Genomic DNA, 12,044 nt, shown 5'->3' on the forward strand with positions numbered 1-12,044 from the left:
CTTTTTTTTTTGAGATGGAGTCTCGCTCTGTCGCCCAGGCTGGAGTGCAGTGGCCGGATCTCAGCTCACTGCAAGCTCCGCCTCCCGGGTTCACGCCATTCTCCTGCCTCAGCCTCCCGAGTGGCTGGGACTACAGGCGCCCACCACCTCGCCTGGCTAGTTTTTTGTATTGTTTTAGTAGAGACGGGGTTTCACCGTGTTAGCCAGGATGGCCTCGATCTCCTGACCTCGTGATCCGCCCATCTCGGCCTCCCAAAGTGCTGGGATTACAGGCTTGAGCCACCGCGCCCGGCCCTAAGCAATGTGCTTTTCTTGAAGAACGATAATGGGGCCCCTACATTGCATAGACCTGGGCTTGCCACGTGACTGTGTCACTAAGCAGGTGAGTGTCCTCTTTTGTGTGCTGTCCAGAGGGGCCTCTTTCTCTCCTCTGTCCCTAGCCCTAGAGAATGGCCTTCACATTCTGCCTTAATTGATCCAGGGTGGGACCCAGGCATCAGTATTGTGTTAAAACTCCTTAGGTGATTCGAAAGCACAATCAAGGTTGAGAACCCCTTGTCCATACCATGCCCTGCTATTAACTTGGATTTTTCCTTTTGGAAAAAAAATAGAAAATTCTCTTGGCCATCCAGTTTCAAAGTCCTAACCACCTAGAATATCTGTACTAATCCCTAGCGAATATCCAAGCAGCCTCCACAATATCTATTACCTCACTCCACCTGCTGTATGTGCACACAAGAGCCGGAATGTGGAGTGAGGATATTTACACAGACATGAATCTGTGAAAAAGTTCACTTGGCAGGAGGGTCTCTGGGCTTATTGTGGACCCTCTCCCAGCAGAGAGGTTGTATGCACAGAGAGGGTATTGCTGTCCCCACAGGAGCAGGCTATGTAGAGTGACTGTACCCTGGGTGAGCTTGGAAACTCTTCTGGAACCTTCTTTTCCATGCTAGAATAGAGGGTCCAGGGAGGTTGTACTGCCTTCTGGATGGAATACTCTACAGTTGCTTTTCTTTTCTTTTTTCTTTTTTTCCTTTGTTTTTTGTTTTTTGAGATGGAGTTTCACTCCCGTTGCCCAGGCTGGAGTGCAATGGTGCGGTCTTGGCTCACTGAATCCTCCACCTCCCAAGTTCAAGCAATTCTCCTGCCTCAGCCTCCCAAATAGCTGAGATTACAGGCATGCACCACCACACCCAGCTACTTCTTGTATTTTTGTAGAGACAGGGTTTCACCATTTTGCCCAGGCTGGTCTTGAACTGTTGACCTCAAGTGATCCACCTGCCTCGGCCTCCCAAAGTGCTGGGATTACAGGCATGAGCCAACTGTGCCCAGCAGAAAAACAAGTTTTAATACAATTGTGGGGCCAGTTTTTACATGATAAAGTGGTTCTGGGATTCATACCAAAAATTAGTTCTTTGTGAATCAGAGAGGAAACTGCCTGTTGGACTTACCCAGAAGGGGACAAGACTCATTCTGTGATGCACCACAGCTGACACACTTGCCATTCCTATAATCTTGATAGGAGTCACAGGGGTATGCAGTGATGGCACAGCTGTCTCTCAGGGAAGACAGGTACAGGTACACAGACCTCTGGTGGTCACATTTAAAATACTGAAATCCTTGGTTGTAAAAGAAGTGATGAAAGAGTAGAGCAGTTGAAGCATTTAATAATACTATATCACATATTTTACACACACACATTTTCTCATCTGGCCCTGTGCCATTTCAGTGTATTTTATTTCATTTAATCTTTATAAAATCCCATAGATAAGAATTCATGCTGGCAAGTGGGAGGAGAAAAGATGAAATCAAATTAAGGTTGTGGCAAGAATTATGGCAAATATGCTTTGGTGAAAGACCTTGGGCCAGGCGCAGTGGCTCATGCCTGTAATCCCAGCACTTTAGCAGGCCGAAGCAGGTGGATCACCTGAGGTCAGGAGTTCGAGACCAGCCTGGCCAACATGGAGAAACCCCGTCTCTACTAAAAATATAAAAATTAGCTGGGCGTGGTGGCGGGCACCTGTAGTCCCAACTAGTCAGGAGGCTGAGGCAGGGAGAATCACTTGAACCCGGGAGGCGGAGGTTGCAGTGAGCTGAGATTGTGCCACTGCACTCCAGCCTGGGCAACAGAGTGAGACTCCATCTCAAAAAAGAAAGAAAGAAAGAAAAAAAGAAAGACCTTGATTGCTCATGTAGCAATTGAGGTATCTTTCACTGCCATCCAATGCTTGGTCCACAGATTGCCTGCATCATAATCACGCTTGTTAAAATACAGAATTCAGGTCCAGTCTTAAATACGTCTAATTCAGAGAAGGTGCAGGCATCAGCATTTTAACAAACACTGTCCCCTGTTTTCCACGTGGTCCTGGAGCATGTAAGTTTGAAAGTCCCTGGTCTAACATTGCACGGCTACTTCAGACTACAAAGATGCTGTGTCTGCTCATCAAGCTGACATCCACCCGTGGTGAGGGTGTTTGGGTCCAAGACCAGCCTCCCCTAGGTCATGGGGAATCAGAAGGAATTACCAAAATTGTTATCATAAAAGTAAATTGCTGGCCGGGCGCAGTGGCTCATGCCTATAATCCCAGCACTTTGGGAGGCTGAGATGGGCAGATCATGAGGTCAGGAGTTCAAGACCAGCCTGACCAACATGGTGAAACCCTGTCTCTACAACAAATACAAAAATTAGCCGGGCGTGGTGGCACATGCCTGTAATCCCAGCTACTTGGGAGGCTGAGGCAGGAGAATCTCTTGAACCTGGAAGGCGGAGGTTCCAGTGAGCCAAGATCGAGCCACTGCACTCCAGCCTGGGCAACAGAGGAAGACTCCACCTCAAAAAAGAAAAAAAAAAAAGAAATTGCAAATCATTAACTAATTCCTCTTCATTCTGCCTTTTCATATGATATATTTACTTAGAGAAAGGTCGAAAAATGCAAACAACTAGCTTCAGTCATGGAGTTCTCTCACTCCCCTGCTACATTTATTATCAGAATTTTCAAACAGGTACAAAAATCGAAAGAAGGACACAAAGAACCCTCATGCCCATATCATCCCCGCTCCAGTAATTCAGTAATTATCAAAATTCTCCCATTCTTATTCCACTTACTCTCCAGTGTTGCAGCATTTAAAAACCAATCTTTCACTGTTACATACCACTATTAGATCTAATCAAGTACTAGCTTCTATCTTTTTTTTTTGAGATGGAGTCTCACTCTGTTGCCCAAACTGGAGTGCAGTGGCATGATCCTGGCTTACTGCAACTTCCACCTCCCGGGTTCAAGCAATTCTCCTGCCTCAGCCTCCTGAGTAGCTGAGATTATAGGCTCGTACCACGACTTCTGGCTAATTTTGCATTTTTAGTAGATACGGGGTTTCACCATGTTACCCAGGCTGGTCTCTCAGCCTCCCAAAGTGCTGGGATTTCAAGCATGAGCCACCATACCTGGCTGAGTACTAGCTTCTATCTTGAATAGAATAACTTTGACTCTGCTTTTCTCAGTGTACAGACTTTGCCTATTTAGTTCACCAGGATAGTTGAACTATTATACTGTTCTGAACTGTTATACTATACCGAACTGTTCTCCTATAGTTCCAGATCCTAACACAGTGCCAGACACATGGCAAATTAATAGGTGTTTGTTGGATGAATGAATGAATGCAACCTCTAGCGGGTTCTGCTGTTTGCTGAAACCCCTCTGCTTTATTTCTGCTTGAGGGTTTATTTATTTATTTATTTATTTATTTATTTATTTTTATTTTTATTTTTTAATTTTTTTTTAGATGGAGTCTCGCTCTGTCGCCCAGGCTGGAGTGCACTGGCGTGATCTCGGCTCACTGCAAGCTCCGCCTCCCGGGTTCACGCCATTCTCCTGCCTCAGTCTCCCAAGTAGGTGGGACTACAGGCACCCGCCACCACGCCTGGCTAATTTTTTGTATTTTTAGTAGAGACGGGGTTTCACTGTGTTAGCCAGGATGGTCTCGATCTCCTGACCTTGTCATCCACCTGCCTCGGCCTCCCAAAGTGCTGGGATTACAGGCGTGAGCCACCGCGCCCGGCTGCTCGAGGGTTTAACTAGAAGCCTGGTTCTTACGAGCTTTCTCAGTCTGGTACTGTTCAGTGCCAATAATCCCAACAACTGCCGAAAACTCAAGAGCAAGAGTCATTTGGATCCTGCGGCATTTTTTATTCATGTCAAAAGCAACGGGGCCTGGCACTGCACAGAAACCAGGCAGGCAATCAAGAGAGACATGAGGGACACCTGCCAGATGTTGAAGATCATTGGAAAATACAACTGCTCAGTAGTTCTAAAATGCCATTTCTGGACTAGTGCTGGTTTATGACAATGTGTTCACGAGTCTGTAGTAGAGTGTGGGAACCACACAGATGAGACAGTGAGTATCTCATTAAGCTAACTGCAATTAATGTAAAGTTCTGCATGCTCTGGGTTTATGTCCTTTCTTTTGTGGGTGTATGTGTTAAAATGCCCTTTATTATGAAATAATGGTGATGATAGATGTATTTTTGTGGTTTAGGATTTTTTCCTAACTCAGCAAATTAAGCATGTTTTCAAATATTTTAAAACCAGAAATGTATACATTGTACTTATAACCGCTGAAATAGAACAATCAGAAACACTATCGACAGCCAGGCATGGTTGTCTGTGCTGGGCCCCTGTTGACTTCAGTAAGGATGGCACCAGGTTCAAAAGGCTAAAGAAGAGACCTAGAGCCAGTGAAAAATACCTACAGTTTATTGGAGGAACTTACATACAGGGACAGTCCAGTGACAACAGGTCAGACAGGAGAACTACAACCACTTGTAAGAAGCATGCAGCTTATATAGCATCTTCACTTAGCACCCTCATCCCACCCAGCAACCTCCACATGGCAACCCTCATTACTGAAGTGTTGCTGTCAGCTGTATCTGCCATAAGGGTCGTTCTTGGGGTATGCTGACGTTATTGATGTCAGGTGTAGCTCACACCTGTAATCCCAGGACTTTGGGAGGCCAAGGCAGGAGGATAACAAAGAAGGAAGAGAAAGGAAGGAAGGGGAAGGGAAGGGAAGGGAGAAGGGAAAGGAAAAGGAAGGAAGGAAGGAAGGAAGGAAGGAAGGAAGGAAGGAAGGAAGGAAGGAAGGAAGGAAGAAGGGAAGGGAAAGGAAGGAAGGAAGAAGGAAAGGGGAAGGAAGGAAGGAAGGGGAAGGAAGGGAAGGAAAGAAGGAAGGAAGGAAGAGAGAGCAAGTAAGAAAGGAAGGAAGGAAGGGAATGAAGGAAAGAAGGAAGCAAGGAGAGAGAGAAAAAAAGAAAGAAGGGAGGGAGGGAGAGACAGGGAAAGAAAGAAAGAGAAAGAAACAGAGAGAGAAAGAAAACGACGATGGAGAAGAAGGTCGTCATATTCTGCCAGTCACCTCACTTTTATGTTGACCTCTAACTCTCCATTTATGTTTTGAGATTTTCTCATTGTAAAAGTAATATATAATTATTTGAAAACACAAAATGATAGGAAACAGTGATGCAAAACCCCTAAAAGTCTGATATCAACAGATTGCCCGTAATAACTATTTGGAGCATTTACTTTCAGTCTTTTGAGCCAGATTTACATCCGTACAAATACAGATTTTAAAATTGGCATTGTATTATATGGTTTTGTCTTTTCACTCACCACATTGTAAGAATTTTATTAATCACTGAAAACATGACTTTTAAGAATGTTAAAAGTTAAAACATGACTTTTAAGAGCATACCATAATTCATTTAATAATTTTTGTAAGCTGAACATTTAAATTATTTTGAAAGTGTAATTATTATAAATAATGTTATGTTGAACATATTTGCACTCTAATTCTTGTCTACATTTTCCATTATTTCTCTAGGAGCGATTTCCAGGTGTGGAATTTCTAGGTCAAAGACATACCTTTTCAGGTGAGAGAAATAATTCATAATAGTTTTCAAACATGTGGCTATAGTTTTAAAAGTAGTATATTTGAGTTATAATTTATAATTTATATTTATACTACCTGTATCTTCTCAGGAAGTTTGTTTTCAATTAAAAATTACTACATGTAGAATAATGTCAGATTTTAAACATATGGCTTTTTCTTTTCTTTTTTGCTTTTTCTTTTTTGAGACAAGTCTCACTCTGTTGCCTAGGCTAGAGCGCAGTGGCACGATCATGGCTCACTGCATCCTCTGCTTCCCAGGCTCAAGCAATCCTCCCACCTCAGCCTTCTGAGTAGCTGAGCCCACGAGTGTGCCACAACACCCAGCTAATTTTGTTTTTAGTTTTTGTAGAGATGGCGTCTCCCCTCTGTTGCCCAGGCTAATCTTGAACTCCTGAGCTTAAGCAATCTTCCCACCTTGGCCTCACAAAGTGCTGGGATTACAGGTGTGCACCACTGCACCTGGCCAAAATATGCCTTTTTATTTTTTTATTTTTTATTTTTTGAGATGGAGTTTCACTCTTGTTGCCCAAGCTGGAGTGCAATGGCGCGATCTCGGCTAACTGCAACCTCTGCCTCCCAAGTTCAAGTGATTCTCCTGCCTCAGCCTCCTGAGTAGCTGGGACTACAGGCATGCGTCACCATGCCTGGTTAATTTTTTGTATTTAGTAGAGATGGGGTTTCACTACGTTGGCCAGGTTCGTCTCAAACTCCTGGCCTCAGGTGATCTACCCGCCTCGGCCTCCCAAAGTGCTAGGATTATAGGCATAAGCCACCATGCCCGGCCTCCAAATATGCCTTTTTATACCACTATTTTACAAAATATAAAGTATCTGCGCTTACCTCCAAATATTGTTTTGGGGCAGCCAGGTTGATCCAATCCTCCATTTGGGTAGAAGTCTATATTTCCTAATGGCTCCTTGTAGCCCAGTGCTAAAAGAGAACACATTCTGCTTTTATACTGCTTTGAATTTTTCCCATCTCACAGCTCATTTGCCTGCCGCATATAAGCAAGAATTCTATTATTATTGTTGTTATATAATTATTGTTATACCTACGTAAGTAGTTTGCCCAAAGTCACCCAGCTAGTTAGTTAGAAGGCAATGATTTCCAGCAAGGTAACTGTGAAGATGGCAAGGAATTTACTTCCAATATTTCTAACAGCCTAAGGGAGTTTAGTCACTCATCCACTACAAGGCTGATAAAATGATACATTTTTTTTTTTTTTTTTTAGATGGAGTCTTGCTCTGTCGCCCAGGCTGGAGTGCAGTGGCACAATCTCGGCTCACCACAACCTCCACCTCCTGGATTCAAGGGATTCTCCTGCCTCAGCCTCCCGAGTAGCTGGAATTATAGGCATGTGCCATGATGAACGGCTAATTTTTTGTATTTTTAGTACAGACGGGGGTTTCACCACGTTGGCTAGGCTGGTCTTGAACTCCTGACCTCGTGACCCACCCACATCAGCCTCCCAAAGTGCTGGGATTACAGGTGTGAGCCACTGTGCCCAGCCCTGTTTCTTCCTTATATTTGGCTGCAACTCTTTAATTGTCTGGTGCTTCCGAGCCTCTATTTGCATTTGTATAACAAATAAATAGGAGACAGGAAAAAATGAATTTTTACTTAGTAGGTAAAATCTTTAAATATTTGAGATCTAGGGTGGTAGAAAGATTGGAACTACTTCTAGAAAATGAGGACCTAGAAATGTATACATAGTTCGGGCGCAGTGACTCACGCCTATAATCCCAGCACTTTGGGAGGCTGAGGTGGGAGAATGGAGACCAGCCTGGGCAAAATGCCAAAACTCTGTCTCTACAAAAAACACAAAAATTAGCCAGGCATTGTGGTGTGTGCCTGTAGTCCCAGCTACTCAAGGGGCTGAGGTGGGAGGATCTCTCGAGCTAGGAGGAGGAGGTTGCAGTGAGCCAAAAGGGCGACTGCACTCCAGCCTGGGTGACAGAGCCAGACCCTGTCTCAAAAAGTAATAATAATAAAAATTTTAAAAAGTATATATAGATTTAATAACTGTTTATTGTCTTTATTAAACCCCCAATCAGTAATGTGCTTGATTTAATATAAATTAAATAATTTAATGTAGGTGTACATATATATGCACATGTATATACATAATGCATCATGGTAATGATAATAATAGTTATTATATATTGGGAACCCACATGTGTCTGTGGGCATGGTACTAGGTGTTTCACAATGCAAAGTGGCCATTGGTAAATTCAGATGAAACAACTTAGGTGAAGATATGGGACTAGGCATGGTGGCTCACGCCGATAATCCTAGCACTTTGGGAGGCCAAAGCGGAAGGATCATTTGAGCTCAGGAGTTTGAGACCAGCCTGGGCAACGTAGTGAGACCTCGTCTCTACCAATGAAAAAAAAAAGGAAGCTCAGAGGACTTCAGGAACTAACATGACATCACTAGAAAGGGCAAAACCTGGGATCTGAATCTACATCTACCTGATGGCAAAACTATACCCTCTCCTTCAAAATTCACTTCCCAAAAATAAATTGCTCTCTTCTATATTCCATCAAGCATTAAAATGTACTTTGCAAATTTCATAGTAAGAATGCCACTGTTTCACGAAGAGACAATTTCTTTCAAGGCAAATAACTGTTGAATACCACACCAGAATGCCCATGAGAGATGGCAAGGGTTTTTTTAGGTGGTTGTATCATGAAGAGAATGTCCGATTAAATGATCACTCTGCTGTTTCCTCAGTCCTCCCCAAGTTCCTACTCCAGCTCTTCTCCCAGACATCTGGATATAGGTACCCATCCTTGAGTATCACCCAACCCCACATGACATGTATCCAATCCCAGACACAAAAACAGCGCCGTGAAAGACAGAAATGGGCCAGCTGCAGTGGCTCACAACTGTAATCCCAGCACTTTGGGAGGCTGAACTGGGAGGATCGATTGGTCAGCCTGGACAACAAAGCAAGATCCCCATCTCTACAAAAAGAAGAAAAATTTAAAATTTAAAATTAAAGATGGCCAGGCACAGTGGCTCACGCCTGTAATCCCAGCACTTTAGAAGGCCAAGGCGGGTCGATCACCTGACCTCAGGAGTTTGAGACTAGCCTGGCCAACAGAGTGAAACCCTGTCTCTAGTAAAAACATAAAAATTAGCTGGGAATAGTGGTGAGCGCCTGTAATCCCAGCTACTTGGGAGGCTGAGGCAGGAGAATTGCTTGAACCCAGGAGGCGGGGTTGCAGTGAAGCAAGATCGTGCCACTGCACTCCAGCCTGAGCAGCAAGAGTGAAACTCCATCTCAAAAAAAATAAAATAAAATAAAAATAAAGACAACCATGACCAAGAAAATCTGCAGAGAGCCAGAGAGCTGTAGGTGCATCAGAGTAACTCTGCGTGGAGAGATTTAACACCTGCAGCTCAAGAAAATAAAAAGAACAAATACCACCAAGAAATCATGTGTGCAAACCCAGTCGCACATAGGAAAACACTTATTTTCATGTTGAGAAAATTAGCCTGTCCTTCATTGAGCATGATAATTCCTTTAAAAATATGAAGAGACCATGGGATAATCATCCATGCTCTAGCACAAAGTCCTGGGTGCCTACATTAAACCAGCTTCCCTTCAATATTTCTGTGGATTTGGAACCCTGCCTGGAAAAAAAAGTAGGGATCTAGAAGAACCTGATCTGCTCCTATGAGATGATCTCTCCCCAGGAGAGACTCTTTAGGAGCTTAAGGGTAGTCACTGGCCCACAAGGAAAGGAGCGTTACCATCAATGTCGGAATGGATGACATCAACAAACTGTGCATCACTGGGATCTAATCTGTCTTGGTGAGGTTTCCCGTTGAATAAAGGGCCCGCAGGGTCGAGGCCTGGAAGGAAAACAGAGTCACTTGGCAGCCCCACACCATGAGTCACCTGCGACCGGGCCTTTGATCCTTCTGGATGATGGTGGCTCCCAGGCTGCAGGGCACCCTCAGGTGGGCGAGCACTCACACTCCCGTCCCACTTGGCCAGGACTCCTTTCCATGGCTCTGCAGCTTGTTCCCACAGTGGAGATGGTTACCCTGGCTGTGCCCTCTGAGAATGGCATCCAGACTCCATCAGGGGCATGTCTCATGCAGAGCTCAACTGTAGGGAATGCACACGTGTATGAGGTTCAAGAGGTGGGGACAAACGGGGGTTCCTCAGGAAAAAAGCACCAAAGGATGCATTAAAAAGAAAAGAGCAGGCTGGGCGCAGTGGCTCTCACCTGTAATCCCAGCACTTTGGGAGGTCAAGGCAGGGGGATCACAAGGTCAAGAGATCAAGACCATCCTGGCCAATATGGTAAAATCCCGTCTCTACTAAAAATACAAAAAAATTAGCTGGGCGTGGTGGTGTGTGCCTGTAGTCCTAGCTACTTAGGAGGCTGAGGCAGGAGAATCGCTGGAACCCGGGAGGTGGAGGTTACAGTGAGCCAAGATCACTCCAGCCTGGCAACAGAGCAAGGCTCCATCTCAAAAAAAAAAAAAGAAAGAAAGAAAGAAAACAGCAGGTGCTATACTCATCTTTATCCTACTTTAGATGACCCAGAAACCTCACTCAGCCCTTCCTTTTTGTTATTAATAAATGAAGAACTTCCACTCTTAGTCATATATGCTAGCCCATTTGATGCACATTGCAAACCTGTGAGGTAGGCAGGATAGCTATTATTATTTTCCAAATGAATGAACTGTGATTCAGGAAGATCAAGAGCCTTGATCAGAACATAGCCTCTTAATGCAACCACTTCTATCTATTGAGCTCTTGGTTTCACTGCCCTGAGTTTAGCAAGCTTGGCAGGAAAGGGCGAAACTCACTGGTCAGGCCAGGTATCAGGTTAGGTATTGAAGAGGGAAACAAAGTGGGTGTCAATCCCTGCAGAATTAACCCACTCTATAAATGCCTAAACCGGTTTCTCGCCCTTGGTCAATGTTATTTGGGTGTTCCTCACCATCACTATGAAGCAGCTGGAAAAACAGGAGAGAAGCTCCTATGATGTTGTAACCACAAAATAAAGATTAAACAACAAGAAAAAGCCGGGCGCGGTGGCTCACGCCTGTAATCCCAGCACTTTGGGAGGCCGAGGTGGGCGGATCACGACGCCAAGAGATCAAGACCATCCTGGCTAACATGGTGAAACCCCGTCTCTATTTAAAAAAAAAAAAAAAAAGTTAGCTGGGCATGGAGGCGGGCGCCTGTAGTCCTAGCTACTCAGGAGGCTGAGGCAGGAGAATCAATTGAACCCGGGAGGCAAAGGTTGCAGTGAGCCAGTGAGCTGAGATCATGCCACTGCACTTCAGCCTGGGTGACACAGCAAGACTCCATCTCAAAAAAAAAAAAAGGAAAAAGAGAATAAAAGAATCAGCGACTCCAAAAGGTCTGGTTTACCAGATCCCTACCTGGAGTGAAGAAGGTTTCGAGGGAAGTTTCCCTTGAAGTTTTTCCCTGTGAATGTAATTTTATATCTCCTATCCCCTGGTGTTACATATAAAATGCAAGAGATAGCATCTTTGTCTTTATTTCCTAAGTTCTAGTCTTTTTCTTTTCTTTTCTTTTCTTTTTTTTTTTTTGTAGGGGAAGGGGAGGAGAGCCGGTTGTGTGGACATTTGCTATGTTGCCCAGGCTGGTCTCAGACTCTTGGACTCAAGCAGTCCTCCCCCGTCAGCTTCACAAAAGGCTGGGATTACAGGTGTGAGCCACCACACCCAGCCTGCCTGGTTCTAGCTTTAATCCCTCCATTTTAGCTGGTCACAGTGGCTTACATCTATAATCCTAGAATTTGGGAGGCCAAGGCGGGAGGCTTGCTTGAGACCAGGAGTTCGAGACCAGCCTGGGCAATACATGGAGACACTGTCTCTACAAAAAAATTAAAAATTTGCTGAGTGTGTTGGCTCATGCTTGTAATCTTAGCTGCTCTGAAGACTGAGACAGAAGGATCACTTGAGCCCAGAAGTTCCAGGTTCCAGTGAGCCATGATTGTGCCACTGCCCTCCAGCCCAGGCGACAGACCAAGCAAGAGAGAGAAAGGAAGGAAGGAAGGAAGGAAGGAAGGAAGGAAGGAAGGAAGGAAGGAAGGGAGGGCGGGAGG

General features: G+C 44.6%; 1 protein-coding gene across 2 annotated transcripts in view; it reads right to left on the reverse strand.

Moving 5' to 3' along the window:
* Nucleotides 1-12,044, reverse strand: part of LIPH (lipase H) — a 55,740-nt gene that overhangs the window by 19,630 nt on the left and 24,066 nt on the right. Inside the window, exons 4-6 of one of the 2 annotated variants that reach the window (XM_017866383.1) lie at nucleotides 9,703-9,804; nucleotides 6,784-6,873; nucleotides 1,452-1,619 (exon numbers count right to left, since the gene is read on the reverse strand). In XM_017866383.1, coding sequence (XP_017721872.1) covers nucleotides 1,452-1,619; nucleotides 6,784-6,873; nucleotides 9,703-9,804 — 360 coding nt within the window. The remainder of the gene's footprint in view (nucleotides 1-1,451; nucleotides 1,620-6,783; nucleotides 6,874-9,702; nucleotides 9,805-12,044) is intronic. The other variant, XM_017866389.1, reaches the window with a different exon arrangement.

Source organism: Rhinopithecus bieti, unplaced genomic scaffold (assembly GCF_001698545.2).
Source record: "Rhinopithecus bieti isolate Rb0 unplaced genomic scaffold, ASM169854v2 scaffold_2432, whole genome shotgun sequence".
Taxonomy (NCBI): Eukaryota; Metazoa; Chordata; class Mammalia; order Primates; family Cercopithecidae; genus Rhinopithecus; species Rhinopithecus bieti.